This window comes from Asterias amurensis, chromosome 19 (genome assembly GCF_032118995.1).
Source record: "Asterias amurensis chromosome 19, ASM3211899v1".
NCBI classification, from domain to species: Eukaryota; Metazoa; Echinodermata; class Asteroidea; order Forcipulatida; family Asteriidae; genus Asterias; species Asterias amurensis.
The window spans coordinates 5,658,070-5,675,570 of record NC_092666.1 but is presented as its reverse complement, the minus strand read 5'-3'; the positions used below and the strand labels follow the sequence as shown (position 1 = coordinate 5,675,570).

Here is a 17,501-nt window from a genome sequence, read left to right as displayed (position 1 = left end):
AATCGAGCAATAAAAATATAAATGTGTTTCCAAACTCTGAGGACGCTGTAGTGTATGTGCCATTGTGACTCCTACAAATAAAATCTAGACACACAAAATTAGACAATTTGTCAAAACACAGCTTTTGATATTTATCGTAATTTTTATTTTAAGCCTTTGGTGCACAGATTAATTTGAAAAATAATAAATAAAGAACATGTTCAACCGTGTTTTTATAATAATAACAATTTGGGGAGCTAATCATCCTTACTCGCAGTTAAGAGCTGAATTGCGAAGGACGCGGCTACAATGTGTTCGAGAAGCAGGCATGCAAGGGCGCCTTTGGCTGCCAGCCGCATCAACCCATTATGACCACGGAGCACAGCCAAAGATCGAAAGTGTTTGAATTTTCCCAAGGGAGGAAAACCGGATGATCTGGAAAACCCTCGTGGCACAGCAGAGAACCAACGCACAACTCAACTCAAATATGGCCCTCGCCGGGAATCGAACCGGGGTCACCTTGGTGAGAGGCGAGCGCTTTACGCACAAGGCAACCATGCCACCTGAGTTTTTCTCAAAACTTTTCAATAGCACCCCCTGTTGAACATCACACCAAACGAAAGCTCAACAATCGCTCTAAACAACTGAATGAAAGCGTATTGTTCTGGTAAGCATAGTTTGGTTGTGCTTAGCTAGTTTTTGTGTTAAAGCAGGTCTATGAAATTTGGCCCCTGAACACCAGAACACTCAAATCAAAATATCCTACAGTTTAGTATAGCTCAAGAATTGTCAGGAAAATCTTTTAATTTTTTTTTAAATTGAATTGAATTGAATTGAATATTGTCTGATTAGGAAACTCACCTAAAATCATCATCAGGATTCCCGTTGTAGTCGCCACATAATCCGCACAACTGTCCCTTCCAAAGATGGTCAGCCACAACCTCACCGAAATGTTCTCCATCAAAGGAAACTGTGATGCCCATGTTGGTATGGACAACCACAAATAATCCTAAACATAGTAATAAAAATAATAATAATAGTAATTGTGGCTTCTAATATAGCGCACATGTTCGTCACCCAGTGTCGCTCCTGGCGCTGTAACATACAATATTTTCTGCAAGATGTGGGACTACCTTTGAATTATGAGACCCAATTCTGATAGCACCATGTAATGTTTTTACAAAGTGCTGTGGCGCAATTTGCTGCCGATCGGACCAGGAACACCGGGGCGAACCCCTTCTCTTTTTGATAAAGTCCACTGGGTTCTTTTACATGTGTGAAATAACACAAGGGACCAACGTCCCATCAGAAGGACAAAGCAATGGTCAAGTGTCTTGCTTAAAGACACAAGTGTCACGGCTTGGGATTCGAACCCACACTCTGCTGATCAGAAACACCAGAGATTGAATTCGGTGCTCTTAACCGCTCAGCCACGACACTTCTATTGTAAATAAAGATTTATTTTATTTCAAATTCAACGTAGGTACTGCTTTATTTCCGTCTATGGTGAATACATTTTTTCTAAAAGTCCAAGTATAACCATTCAAAAGTAATATCAGTTTTAAGAACTTTACTTATTATTAGTAAGAAACCATAAATAAATAGTGAACTTGCTGGTACAACCATGTGTAAATTTATTTTGTGGGAGTGTTGGCTCTGAAAACAGCCGGTGTGGTCTCGACATTACACACATTATACTCTGCTCGTTTTCACTTACATGTATTAGATATATAGGATTTGAGGCTTTGCATGGTGAGGTATCAATATTTATTTGGTTTGCGGTAACACCATGTGTGTATCTACTTGCCAGGTAGAGTTTGTTCTTAGAGAACTTTCTTTCTTTATTCTACTACCGCGGAGTAGATTGTTCAGGTGTTCGAGAGACTTCTCAGTTCTGAAAAGAACTGTCCTGCTTATAACTATTACCCGGGCGGATGGTATGGAAATAGGCTGGGCTACTTTAGCTTATAGAATCGTAACTACACTGTAACCATACTACCGCGGAGTCAGTTCTTAAATTAGTCTTTTTCTAGAGAAAAAAAAATGAATTGTCCGACACCAGTTCTTTTCAGAACCAACATTATTCAAAGGAGATTTGCACATGGTGTTACCACAAACCTCTCTTACTTATAAACGATGTGACCTGTGACATCACATGCTTACAAAAGAGCCACCAAGCCTAGACATACTGCAGGCACGATTTGTACACCGCTCTATGAAAGTAAACCTTAAATCTTATATTTTATGGAGATTGCGCTGTCTAATTCTTATTAACTTTTGATATGATGAAAAGGGGCGGCACATCTAAAAAACGTGTACAGCTTTTGCTTTCATAACTCTTGGATTTATATGTGGAAATTATGACACAAAATGTCAACTTTCCCATACGACCAGTGCAGTATCTTGCCTGCCAGACTAGCCAAGGAATGTTCGAGGTCACACTTATTGAAAACAAAGGTCACATGGTCTATACTTCCACCATGCAAAGTTTTGAATCCAACTTTACCTGAAACACCAACTTTACCTGAAACAACCATGGCTGAACAACAATAACAAAATGATTGTATTCTAGAACAGTAAGCAGTGATACCATGGACTTGTACAGGAATCTCTACTTTGAGTGTTGCTTGATTTTAAAAATTAATAAGAAAGCTTAGAAAACTTAAAAAGTAACAGAAGATTTAACTCACCCATTTTTTGAATGCTGAAATCTGGTTCATGAAGGTACGGCAGTTCAACCAAAACTCCGTCAACTTTGACTTTCATATTTTGTAATAAATCAATTGTCCAATTAAACAATCTGAATGACATGAGTTGTGTCCATGCAACGGAATAGGTCTCTTTGCCGTTATTCTGAACAATGACTTCAAAGTTTCCACCTTCGCAATCTTTGGCGAATGTGTAAGTACAAGTTCCTTGGAAGTCGTGGTACCGGCCATCGAAGGTACGATAGTGAGGATCACCAAACACGATACAAGACGCCATTCCTGAGTCAAAGATAATAATAATAATAATAATAATAATAATAATAACAATAACAATAACAATAACAATAACAATAACAATAACAATAACAATAACAATAACAATAACAATAACAATAACAATAACAATAACAATAACAATAACAATAACAATAACAATAACAATAACAATAACAATAACAATAACAATAACAATAACAATAACAATAACAATAACAATAACAATAACAATAACAATAACAATAACAATAACAATAACAATAACAATAACAATAACAATAACAATAACAATAACAATAACAATAACAATAACAATAACAATAACAATAACAATAACAATAACAATAACAATAACAATAACAATAACAATAACAATAACAATAACAATAACAATAACAATAACAATAACAATAACAATAACAATAACAATAACAATAACAATAACAATAACAATAACAATAACAATAACAATAACAATAACAATAACAATAACAATAACAATAACAATAACAATAACAATAACAATAACAATAACAATAACAATAACAATAACAATAACAATAACAATAACAATAACAATAACAATAACAATAACAATAACAATAACAATAATAATAATAATAATAATAATAATAATAATAATAATAATAATAATAATAATAATAATAATAATAATAATAATAATAATAATAATAATAATAATAATAATAATAATAATAATAACATCGACCAAACAAGGTACTCAAGGCGCTGAGTTTATACAAACTTTCGGCAAGATAGGTAATTGCAGTGATGAATTCTGAGACCCAATTATGTAGCACCTTATAAGGGTTTACAAGGTGCTACAGCGCATACAGCAGCCACAGCCAGGAACATTGGAGCGAACCCCTTCTCTTTTCGAAAAGTGCACTGGGTTCTTTTACATGCATTACACAACAAAGATAACGTTCAATCAGTCAAATATAAGAGGCTTTGAAACTATCTTTAGATCTAATACTTTAAAAATTGCACTGGCTGCCCATTCCACACAGAATTGACTTCAAACTTTGTCTACATGTCTTCAAATCCCTCGCTCACCAATCACCCTCAAACATATCTGTCATGCTACTTCCATACACCCCACCGCATTCCCAACGCTCTTCCTCAGAGAACATCTTGACCGAATCTCGCACCATGAGCTGGTTCAGGTGCATTTTCTGCTAATGCTCCAAATCATTGGAACTCATGGACAATTCAAGAAACTACTTGAAACTCATTTATACAGAAATACTTGACTGTTTTATTTCACTTTACATTGAAACAAAAACAACCGTGTCACACACAGTTGTATGCTTTCAGATGCTTGATTTCGGGACCTTAAAATCTAATTCTAAGGTCTCAAAATCAAACTTAAATATTTTAGTTTACTCCTTTCTTGAAAACTACGTTACTTCAGAGGGAGCCGTTTCTCACAATGTTGTATACTATCAACAGCTCTCAATTGCTTGTTACCAAGTACGTTTTTATGCTAACAATTTTTTTGGAGTAATTACCAATAGTGTCCACTGCCTTTATTAGATTTGATTCAATGGACGTCTTTCCAAAGAATTGACTCAAAATCATATTTTATTAGACTAGACTTACTTGGTATGCACTGTTCGCAGCAACCCCCATGAGGTATTCCTACATCTTCTACCTGCTAAAAACAAAACACATCCAAAAAGAACATAAATGCATTGACACAAGTGAAGAGCTTAAAGCATAGGTATGAGACTCTTCGTAATGATGAGAATGCATAATCATACCAGATGTAAACAGACAAACTGGAAGTAGATATAAAGATGACCAAAGGGTTAAAAAGGATAGTAATATTAATGATAATAATGACAACTTATAAAGCGCACAAATCCATCAAAGTGATCATGGCGCTTAATACAAACAAACATTAATGTGTACAAGAACCAAACTTAAAACGTAAGTCTAAGCTGAGAAGAAATCCAGAACATGTGGTAGAGAAATACAATACAAATGCAATATGTAACAGAACATTGAAGGGTAAAAACAAACCAATGGCTTAAAAAACCATATGATTTTACTAGTGCAGGCATTTTGTTCCATAAGCGTGGGCAGCATGTAAAACAGATCGGTGAGAAAAGTTGACCAAGGGATGACCAAAGAATGGCTAAAGGGTGGCCCAAGGATGGCCAAAGGATAATAAAAAGGTGGTAAAAACGTGTTCAAATGAAGAGAAGAGTTTTAGCCCAAAAATTGTACGGTCCTCGAGAAGACAAAAGAAGGGTAGGCTTGGCAGTGGGAAGGGGGTGAGATAGATTTTCAATTATTTATTTATTTACTCATTTTCATTACTAATTTTTCCCCCCCTTTTTTTCGGTGGGTTGGGGGGGGGGGGGAGGCCTTCAACTATTTTTAAGAGTAACTTCCTAGGTATTAAACCCATGTCAATTATATATGATTTATAATTGAGTAAGAATGCAATCTGACTTACAGCATCACATGTCACTGGTTCGCATTCTTCCCGGTTACATACAGCGTTACCGTCGATGCAGAAACAGATATCACATTCACTCTTCCAAGCTGTATTGGCGAAGTATCTCTCTCCGTTATACAAACAGTAGGCACCTGGAAATACGGAAAAGCAGAGGGACACTTTCAGAGAATTGAACACACAAAAACAAAACACAAGTTTGTTGAGCATCAAAAGAAAAATGAGAAAATAGAATAAGCTGTTCCAAACTGCTCACCAACCAAAAGGACCTATGGTGTATAAATGAAGAAAGTAAACGTTAAATGGCCTGACGTTTTCAGCCCTTGAAGCCCGGTTCATACTTCCTGCGAATGCGATACGATTGTTGACGTCACAAATTGTCGAAACCCGGACCAGAGCCTTGCATGTGGATTGAGTGGGTTTATCCCTATAGCGGTTTTCCTCCCACGTCTTAAACTGCCATATTTTTTTGTCTTCTCTACAAAAAGATGGTGTGTGATGTTCTCTTTTAGAAGTACACAGGAGTGTCTGTTTACCAGATCCCGAGTTGTTTCAGTGCCACACTACGAGTTCATGTGCCACACTGAGTTGTTTCGTTCATGAGCCACACTGAGTTGTTACAGTGTACATGTAGATTATGTGCCACTATGTGCCACATACATTAGTGTGGATGCAGTGTCAGTTATAACACCCCTTGCAAGTATTCTGCCTGTTCATTGGTTTAGAGCGCGTCACATGACATGTCTTAGTTTTGCTAGACGACGGCCGTGTGATAGTGCGTCGGTTTGCCATGCGCTAGTCTGAAGACTAGCACACGGCGCCGTGCGCTAGTCCGACAGACTAGCACACGGCATGCAGTACCCAGACGTCCGTTGCGTGTACGAGGATGATAAATTAATAGTCTGTAACCATTTCGGATTGCACGACACTACATGCAACACAGTAAGTAAAAGTGTTTGCAATCTGTATTCGCGTCGTCCGTGGATTGTAGCATTCAGGTCTGTAACTTAATAATAATAGTACAGTATTTAGAAATGTTTGGGGTGTTATAAAACAAATATTGACTGCTTTTACTCGTGCAATGGTTAAAAACTATGACTCCCTCGGTGATCCCCGGAGCGTTCTATTTCTATAAAATAGAACGCTCCGGGGATCACCTCGGGAGTCATAGTTTTAACCATAGCACTCGAAGCAGTCAATATTTGTAAACTAGCTGCGATGGATTGGACACATCCGCAGAATGACCAACGAGAGACCAGTGAAAGCCCTCTATTACATTGAACTTGAGGAGGGCACTAGGCGTGCAGGACATCCCTTTCTACGCTACAAAGACGTTTTCAGGAGGACACTATTGTAGGTTGTCCTCCCTTACCACCTGGTGCAACCTGGCATCAGATCGAACAACCTACACGAGGAAAGCCTGTTTTGACTATGACGCCGAACGGAGGCCGAAGGAGCTTGACAAAAGAGCACCCAGCTATTTCAAGAGAGGAATTTGGCGATGAAGGCCCATGTCCGGCAATGGCCCTACAACTACTACTACTATGTAGATTCCTACCTGTACATTGAGGGCAGCATTCACCACTGTGCTGAATCTGTTCATCCAATGGGCAATCAAGAACTGGGCAAGGATTCAGTGAACATTCAACCTCACCATTCTGCAAATAAGAAAAAATAATCACAAAGTCAGCAAATTTCATTTAAAGGCACTGGACACCTTTGGTAATTGTCAAAGACTAGTCTTCTCACTTGGTGAATCTCAACATACGCATAAGATAACCAACCTGTGAAAATTTGAACTCAATTGGTTGTCGAATTTGCGAGAAAATAATGAAGAAGAAAAAAACCTTGTTGCACAAGTTTTGTGCTTTCAGATGCTTGATGATTTTCGGACCTCAGTTGAGGTCTTGAAATCAAATTCAAATCCAACTTGATGATGCCTGTGAATTGTTTTCACAGAGCTCGGAAACAAAACGAACATGTTGTTAATCCTGATGGCCAGCTTGAAGTGGGTTGTCTCTGTCCATAGTTCCCTGCTCTTCCCTCCCCCACCATGTTTTCCTATCCTTTCCCAATCTACCATACTCTCTCATCTGTTCTTCACATGTTTCTTGTTGTATCCAAACCTTATGTCAGTCATCTTCATTCAGGACCAGTGCTTTAGTTGCAATTATTTAGCATGTATGCCTTTATGTAGTTCTGTTCAACATATTTTTTTCTCTTATTTTTTCCTATTACTCTTACTTGCAATTACATGTATTGTTATTGTTCTTTATGAAATGGCCGAATAATTAATATAACTATACCTCATACATATTCATGACAGAGAGTCGAGTTCTCATTGGTCCATTCATCATCACTTTGCTAACTACCAAGTGCGCACGCAAGTGGTAAATGCGCATGACAAGTAATAGTTCCCCGGGAGCTATTCTACTTGTCATGCGCACTACCATTGCGTGACGTCATCCCCAGGCGCTATTGATCGTGTCACCGTTTTGTATAGACAGCGCTCTCTAAGCGACATCTAACACATGAACAAACTATCATGTGCATTTTGTTTCACAGTCATCATTTTCTCTTGCTCAAAACTCATGTTCCGGTAACTGAATATGTAAGATGAAGTATAGTAAAACAATTATAAAATGGTTTATTTCGGGTGACTAGTCGATGAGCTCCCCTCGGTATTGGAAGTTGAAAAACTAGTTCCCTCGGCTTCGCCTCGGGAACTAGTTTGTCAACTTCCAATACCATGGGGAGCTAATATCGACTAGTCACCCTCAAACCATGTTATATTGTATAATAAATAATAATAATAATTGATTAGTATTGACTGATGTTCAAGAATCAATGAAGGACTTACATTACAGGTGCAGTTTGTGCATTTATCTGCAGCTGGTTGAAACCATTCTCCGTTGATCAAGAATCTATTGTCAAATAAACAATCCTGATCCAAACATAGAGGGCAGCATTCGTCTGGTACCCGGACCATCTGTAACTGATTGCATGGACGCTCTGGGCATTCTTCAACATCACAGTCAAGGGTACCATCCTAAATTAATCAAAACAATAATTTCTTGTTTTAAAATAAAGTATGGAAACAAATTAGTCGTGCACATTTTGAGAAGTCATCTATTTTAAGGAAGTGCATAACTTTAACTTGGCTTCTATTGAGTCAATAATAATTACATTTTTTAAGCCTAATATATTGTCAAACTGTTAAAAAACCTCTAAAAAACTACAAATATTATCAAAATGATAACATAACTGACACTATATCTTATCTTTATCATGAGACTAAGCAATACAAACAGAACACAAACAACAAACGTAAACAAGAAACTCAAACATACCATTGTTTAAACATGAAGAAAATCCTCAATAATGCACCACAAAAATATATGTAAAATATATGTAAGCATTTATATCGCGTCCCACAAAGATCGGATCGCTTTACAATTTACATACAAACAAACAATGCAATGACAAAGATACAAAAAACAGTACAAGAAAAAACAAAATGGCCGAATTAAACAAATAAATGGGTTTTGAGCATATTTTTGAACCGTTCCAGTGTGTTGGCTTCCCGGATGTTACGGGGAAGGGAATTCCAGAGCCGGGGAGCAGCGGCTTGAAAGGCATGATCTCCTGCGCGTGATTTAGTTTTGGTGATGTGAAGAAGTGTTTTGTCGTGCAATGAGCGGGTGGCATAGGCGGATGAGTTGAAAGAAATGAGTTCTTGAAGATACAAAGGTGCTATAGAGTGGATGCATTTGAAAACAATGACGAGAAGTTTAAAATTAATCCGGGCTTGAATTGGTAGCCAATGAAGGCGACGTAACAACGGCGCACACGGATGGTCGCGAGCAACAAGAAAGATTAGTCTGGCAGCCCTATTTTGTAGCCTTTGCAGATGAGTTAAGTCACCTTCATTGGCACCATACAGCGATGTACTTCCGTAGTCAATCCGTGAGAAAATTAGCGACTGAACAGCCAATTTACATGTCTCTTGGTTCATGAAGCGACGGATACGTGACAAGTTCCGGAGATGAAAACTGACACCTTTAACGATGGAAGAAACTTGGCCATCACTCATGCTCAACGGAGGATCGATGACAACACCCAAGTTACGCGACGATTTAGATGGTTTTAACGTAACATTACATGACATGCATGAGAAAGGAAAAAGATCTTGGTAGACAATATTACAGAGCTATTAAGTTGTTGCTACTTACAATACATGTACACGTAGTGCACTGATCGATATCAAAGCGTGTTCCGTTGGTGTACTGTATTCCATCATTCTCACAAACCCTCACAGTACGTCTCGCATCAGCTACAAATAACAACATTAAAACTTCAGTTATTCCTGATTGAAATATATAAACCATCCACAAATTTAATTGCTGCTCTTTTTGTTTTCATACATTTTTATATGGAATTAAAGAGCTTTCCAAAAAGGATCACAATTTTTGTTGATAGAGGCATTTTTTATTTATTTTTATATATAATGTATTTGATAATACTTTAACTTAACTTCTACTAGACCGGCGCCTTCGGTTGGTATACAGGAAAGTGTGCATTACAAATGCTGTATTATTATTATTATCAATAAATCCATCTCAAAGGCAGTGGACACTATTGGTAATTACTCAAAATAATTATAAGCATAAAACCTTACGTGGTAACGAGTAATGGGGAAAGGATGATAGTATAAAACATTGTGAGAAATGACTCCCTCTAAAGTTTTTGAGAAAGAAGTAATTTTCCACGAATTTGATTTCGAGACCTCAAGTTTAGAACTTGAGGTCTCGAAATCAAGCATCTGAAAGTACACAACTTCGTGTGACAAGGGTGTTTTATTCTTTCATAGTTATCTCGCAACTTCGACGACCAATCGAGCTAAAATTTTCACAGGTTTGTTATTTTATGTATATGTTGAGATACACCAAGTGAGAAGACTGGATTTTTGACAACTACCAATAGTGTCCACTGCCTTTAAAAAAAATATTTCCACTCACCAATACATGTTGGGCAGCATGACCCTTCTGATACAATGACTTGTTCAGGTCGGCAAGTCAGTGTTGGGCATAAGATAGGGAAGCAGTGTGTAGCGTTTCCTTCACATAAACACTCCATACACTGTGAATCGTTAGGTTTATACGGTGCACCTTCCGTTAGCGACTGACCATAGATCTCACATCCTGAATCAAAATAAAAACAGAAACAAATCTTACTTAAAAATCTGAAATATCGCTTCAACTAAAGGAAGAATATTTTTTTATATTCTATTTGTAACATATTTATTGTACTGATTGCGATTCAAATACAATTCGGCGTCCTGCTGTTACTTTTGAAATGTTTCCACAAACCAATAATTGTCACGAAGTGAATTAGTTTTGAGAAATTACTATTTTGTACAAAGTTAAGTTTGCGTTACAGAGTAACAAGATTTTGGGTTTTATGGCCAATGGGCCCGTAAAGTTCGTAGACTTCATTTTTATGAATGAGAGTTACGTAAGGTTGACAGAATCGTCTGTGATTGGCTGTAATTTATATGGGGCCAGTAGTGCTTCTGTTTCGATGATGCACCCCTTTTTGTAACAATACATTGAAGTCACGGGGTACACCTTTTCGCGGGTTTCAAAAGTCTTTCGTCTGGAGAAAATATTAATTGGGTGGGCACTTGCGACTTGAGATCAGAGGAGAGGACGTGGTGTTTGTCAGCCTCGATATTTAGAGCCAGTTATTGAGAACTGAGCTGTTGCCAGATTAAATTCTGTGTATGCTACTGTTTGAGCAATTGAGTGCTTCGAAAGTATCAAGTGCGACCTATTTTTCAACTCATCATTATTAAGCATTTCCATTGGCGTACAACTACTATACTACTCATAGGCCAGGATCGAAGAACGACCTGTAAGTAATCATATTTTGTTGTATTAAATAATTTAATTTGAGGAAGTATTTGTGTGATTAAGATATTGAGATCAAGTAATTTGGAGTTTGTGTTTAACGATGAAATTTCCTTTAAAACAAACTTTTGGGAGCTTTTATTTTGTTAATATTGTCAAAACGATTAGTGTTCACCAAACAGTCGTAGACTTATGCTTGAAACTAAAGTGAGTAGCGTTTTCCCAAGCATTAAGATGTCGCCTTTTGATAGCAGTTTTTTGTATATAATATTGCAGAGGTTATAAGGTGTTATTATGTGTACTTTCCAGGGTCCCAATCTGGGAGAAGAAACCCCACTATTACCCGTGAAGGGAGAAACGCACATGGTGGAAGAGAGACTGAGATAGATGTAGATAAACCGGAAGGACTAAACGAAAGAGTTGTTGTAGACGGGAAGGACTTTTGGTATTCGGCGGGCCTGGTGCCGACACTCCACGTACCGCACCCAAAACAAATACTACGGGTGGAGCCTCCGTGGTGACAACGTCTATAAGCAGATTGTGTTTTAGTATTGTTCTCTTGTATAAATAATAATTATTGTGTTGTAAATAGGGAAATTTGTAAATAAATGTAAATAGTTTCATTCATAAATGAATTTGTGGATATGGTGTGTGATTGACCCTCTCCTGTGTGTGTGTCAAACAAAACTACCGAAGGTTATGTCTCGTTTTTGCTAAATTCAAATTCCGGGATGTGACAATAATAACAAACCAATACAAAAAAATTGAAAAAAAGTTATTGACTAACATATCTTTGAGTTTTCCAAATCCCAAAAGAATCATTGTCTCAAATCAAGTAACAGAGATTATACAGCTTATAATGTACCAATCTATCCCTAAACCCCATTTCTTTCTTTTAGGTTGAGACATTCCACTCATTCAGTTGTAACAAACCTAACAGATACCTCCGGTCATCTACCAACACACACTACTTGTCTTCCCCAAAACACGCAATACTACTGGGGAAAAAAGCTTCCATGCTGCTGCCCCAAAAACTCTTGAATAATTTACCATACAGCATCCGCCACTCAAGCTCACTAGCAGTCTTCAAGAAATCTCTCAAAACCCACTTGTTCAACTGATTTGTTTGCTTATTCTGTTTATCTTTGCTTGTTATTTGTGTGTAAACAGTAAAGCACTGTGGTACTTTCCTTTGTTAGTTAGACTGCTATATAAATACCTTGTTTTACTATTATTATTACTAAACGAATCTTATTTAAAAATCTGAAATATCGCTTCAACTAGAAGAAGAATATTGAATAACATATCCAAACCCCAAATCATTGAACAAATTATACAAATCTATCTCTAAACCCGTTTTCTTTCTTTTAGGTTGAGACATTCCACCCATTTTGGAATTTTTCTAATTTGCCTTCAATGATGGTATATATCAGTAATTCCTGAACATTGAGTCAACATTTTTTCATCTAATTCCCAACTTCTCAAGAGATCATTTGAACCAATGAAGATAACTACTAGAGGCTGTGTTAACAGACATGAGTTTCCAGTAAGAATTGATTATTGATCCTTGATTATCACTAATTGATTATAGATTGTTGTTGTATGCGCCGTGGCACCTTGTAAACCATTCATTCATTCATTCAGTCGATGCGGAGCATCGGATGATGGCCCTCCAAACACGTTGGTCCTCCATTACTGTACGTAGCTCTTCCCGACGCAGTCCAGAGTCCCGGCACAAGGTGTCCACATAGGTGGTTTGTGGTCTACCTCGGGAACAGTGACCTTGAGTAGGGGCCCAAAGCACAAGCTTGCTCACTGCCAGCTCATCATGTCTGAGACAGTGACCTGCTAGTCTCAGCATTCTTGCCCTAATCTTGGTGCTAACTCTCGGTAGCCCGCCATAGAGCTCCAGGTTTGTGACATGCATCTCCCAATGAAGGTGCTAAATAATTGGGTCTAGGATATCACCACTGCAATAACCTATCTTTCTGAAAGTTTGTGTATACTCAGCGCCTTGAGTACCTTGTTTGGTAGATACGTGCGCTATATAAGACTTTCTTGTTATTATTGTTTGTTTATTTAGATTCATTAATAAGTTACCTTGGCAGCTTGGGCAGCACTGTCCTTCTAGTTGAGTTGGTGATGAACAGTCACCAGGGCAGATTATCGTATTACATTTAATCTCTCCATCCTACAGTAACAAACCAAAAAACAACAACATTTAGATTAAGTTAAGTTGCTCACTAAAAATGTTTCTCATCAACACATCATCTACATGGCTCAGCTCCAACATTATATACTTAAATCTGTTTGACGCCTCATACAACTAGACCAGGCCTGAGATCTATCAGCAATACGCTTCATGTTCCTCGAACTCACCTGGCCAGTTACGTGGACAGGACCTTTTCCCAACATGGCTTGTTCTAGACTGTTGAGCTCCACCCTATACCTACAAAATCTGTTGCAGATCAGGCCTGTGATCTATGCAGGCAACACGCACTTGTAGGATCCAACAAATTTGTTGGAATTGTGCGCTTTATAAGTTTTCAATTCCAGTTATTGGGACAGGGCCTTTTTTGCACCAAGGCTTTGGAATTCACTTCCGGAAGACCACAGGCAAATGTACACAGTCATGTTTGATCATTATGTAAGAGAACACCTACTATACTTTATGTTGTTCCTGTATTGAAGCAGTCCCTAGTGGTTTTGTACACAAATGCCTAGTGAGTACCCATAAAAAACAAAGAACCAACCAGTGAGAGGACCTATTGTCCCTATTGAAAAATTTCCCCAGAGGGTAGGCCGTCAAACCCACAGCATCACATTCTTCCAGCAGAAACTTAAAACACACTAGTCCACGCTTGCTTTCCCAACAATTGATAATACTTTAACTTGAATAGAATTGAATTGAATTGAACTTAACTTCTACTAGACCGGTGCCTTTGATTGGTATACAGAAAAGTGTGCAATACAAAGGCTGTATTATTATTATCAATAAAGGCAATTTGAGGCATTCCATGGTGAGGTATCAATATATATTTGGTTTGCGGCAACACCATGTGTGTATCGACTTGCCAAGTAGAGTTTGTTCTTATTAGAGAACTGTCTTTCTTTATTCTACTACCGCGGATTAGATTTATCGGATGTTCGGGAGACTTCTCAGTTCTGAAAAGAACTGTCCTGCTTTAAACTACTACCCGAGCGGAAGGTATAGAAAACTGGCTGGGACTACTACTTTAGCTTGTAGGTTCGTAATAAACTGCACTTCCGCGGAGTCAGTTCTGAGTTGGTCTCATCGTTTCTCACCAGCTTGCTCTATACAATTATATAGGATTAAGACAATCAAACAGTTTGAACAAAAGAAAAGCAAATTGTGAAAAGTATGCATGGATGTTTTTACTTACCACACATTTGCATGATGTACATGGGTTGTATGCAATCCAGCTCTGTCCATGTGTGTATTGTGTACCATCCACTGGGTCGGTACATACATCACATGTTGGACAGCATAAACCTGGTGTCTCTATGGTTACTGTACAAGTCAATGGTGGACATTCTCGACTCACACACGCAACGTTACCTCTCTGTAGAAAACAACAATAATCAATATTAACAAACAATAAAAAACAATAATATAAACAATAATCAACAAAGTTAAATTAGAGTTAAATCTGAAATTCATTTAAAGCAACAGTCATAACGAAAATAAGCCAGAGTAAAAGCTGAAATACTTTAAAACATCAATAACGAACAAAGTAAAAACAGATGGAAATTTGCATCAGGGATAAAGAATATTACATTTTAGTATAACCCTGAAATGCATTACAAGAAAAAATCAGAAAAGAAAAACTTTAACCCAATGCATTTCAAGCATTAAACATCACCAAAAATATGCCAAAGTAAAAACTAAAATGCATTTAAAATAACAATCAGTAACAAAGTTAAAACAGAGTACAAATTTAAAAGCATTCAAAAATAACAATCATAAAAGAAAACGCCATAGTTAAAACTGAAATGCATTTATAACAGACATCAACAACAACCTTAAAACAAGAACAAAAACTATAACTATTGAAAACAACAAACAAAAACAAGTTAAGCCAGAGTAAAAACTGAAATGCATTTAAAACAACAATCATCAACGCAATGGAAACAGAGTAAAAAATGAAATGCACATAAAAGAAAAGTCATCAATTCATCAAAGTTGAACATCACACCAAACAAAAGCTCAACACCCGCTCTAAACAAAGGAATGAGGGCGGTATATTTGGGGGTTGTAGGTTTTAAGTTATGACTGTTTATAAAAAGTCATAGAATTATTTGACGTGTTTTTGGTGGTCGCTAGCAAACTGCAAATTGCATTTCAAATAACTATGAGTAATGTATATATGCAAAAAATAGTTAATGGCCTGACGTTTCGACCCTAGCAGAGTCTTTCTCGAAGGCTAAATGACAACACAACAAACATGAACAGGTAACTAAGTGAAACAAAAGCAGTAATGTATATAGGTAGAAGCTACGAATAAACTCACCATACAGGAACACGTATCACAGGGACTATTCTCAGGTGAGAATATCTCCTCATCGTTATACATGATATCGCGATAGACACAGACGCTACAATCTGCACAGCATTCTCCGTCTAGAATCAATCCGTGGGTGCAGTTACTATTCTCAGGACACGGAAGAGGCAGACAACGAACATCTTGATCCTAACAAATAAACAATGATAACCAGCTTCGATGAGGATACAAGTTTGATTTAACTTAAAAAATAATAATAAGTTCTTATATAGCCCATTTCACAATAACCCGTATCAATGCGCTTTACATTAGTCCCCTGGTCATTGAGCCAATAAACATCCCTTTAATCTTTCTCAGCTCCCATTAGGGAGTATACAGCCCTGAGCTGCCGTGGTGCTCCGAAAGCTTTTCATTCACAATTATCAACCTCTACCCTCGCAGATACCCATTTATACCCCTGGGTGAAGAGAAGAAATTATAGTAAAGTATCTTGCTCAAGAACACAAGTGTCACGACCGGGATTCGAACCCACACTCCGGTGAATCATTACCAGAACTTGAATTCGATGCTCTTAACCACTCGGCCACGACTCTCTGCTCTATGACTCTAAATGTCATCATTCTCATGTTCAAGGCCTTACATAAACAATCCCCTCATAACATCATGGACATTCTGCAAAATGATGCTAAGCGGAGACACCGTTGGTCAAATTGCAGCTGTTTATTTTACTTTGGAATTCCGAGAGCAAGCCACATCACGTTTGCTGATAGAGCCTTCTCAATCCATGGACTCAAACTCTGAAATAAACTTCCAAATCACATCAGGGACACAGCATCAAAACATTAAAGTCACTTCATCAATGACTGATTTGGTTCTTCCACTTTTAATTTAGGCACTTTATAAATTATTTAAGATTGATTGATTGATACAGGTTGAATTGTTTTTTTCTGTCAGATCAAAGTAAAAGAGTGTCTTTAATACAGAGAATCAAGACAGATGTTGAATGACTTACAAAGCATGTACATTCCACACAAGGATCTTCTGGATCAAACCAACTTTCACCACTTTCATAAACCTGGCCTCCTGGTTGACGACAAAATCCATCTGCAATTGGAAATAAATCAAAGAATGAAATATCATCTGATAATAGGAAATTCATAAAAAGCTGAAAATAGAATTAGTCTCCATTGCAAACTGCTCACTAACTAAAAGGACCTATGTTACATGTTGTATAAATGCAAAAATATAGTTAAAGGCAGTGGTAATTGTCAAAGACTAGCCTTCACAGTTGGTGTATCTCCACATATACATAAAATAATCAACCTGTGACAATTTGAGCTCAATCGGTCATCGAAGTTGCGAGATATTAATGAGAGAAAAAACACCCTTGTTACACAAAGTTGTGTGCGTTTAGATGGTTGATTTCGAGACCTCAAGTTCTAAATCTGAGGTCTTGAAATCAAATTCGTGGAAAATTACTTCTTTCTCGAAGACTATGGCACTTCAGAGGGAGCCGTTTCTCACAATGTGTTATACCATCAACCTCTCCCCATTACTCTTTACCAAGTAAGGTTTTATGCTAATAATTATTTTGAGTAGTTACCATTAGTTCCACTGCCTT

At 37.4% G+C, this 17,501-nt stretch overlaps 1 protein-coding gene across 1 annotated transcript in view; it reads right to left on the bottom strand.

Moving 5' to 3' along the window:
• The window catches only part of LOC139951513 (uncharacterized), a 357,017-nt gene that overhangs the window by 6,204 nt on the left and 333,312 nt on the right, over positions 1 to 17,501 (bottom strand). The window contains exons 206-217 of the mRNA XM_071950443.1: positions 16,893 to 16,984; positions 15,890 to 16,069; positions 14,762 to 14,941; positions 13,458 to 13,548; positions 10,467 to 10,649; positions 9,681 to 9,781; positions 8,309 to 8,497; positions 7,007 to 7,106; positions 5,449 to 5,582; positions 4,587 to 4,638; positions 2,670 to 2,966; positions 841 to 988 (exon numbers count right to left, since the gene is read on the bottom strand). Coding sequence (XP_071806544.1) covers positions 841 to 988; positions 2,670 to 2,966; positions 4,587 to 4,638; positions 5,449 to 5,582; positions 7,007 to 7,106; positions 8,309 to 8,497; positions 9,681 to 9,781; positions 10,467 to 10,649; positions 13,458 to 13,548; positions 14,762 to 14,941; positions 15,890 to 16,069; positions 16,893 to 16,984 — 1,747 coding nt within the window. The remainder of the gene's footprint in view (positions 1 to 840; positions 989 to 2,669; positions 2,967 to 4,586; positions 4,639 to 5,448; positions 5,583 to 7,006; positions 7,107 to 8,308; positions 8,498 to 9,680; positions 9,782 to 10,466; positions 10,650 to 13,457; positions 13,549 to 14,761; positions 14,942 to 15,889; positions 16,070 to 16,892; positions 16,985 to 17,501) is intronic.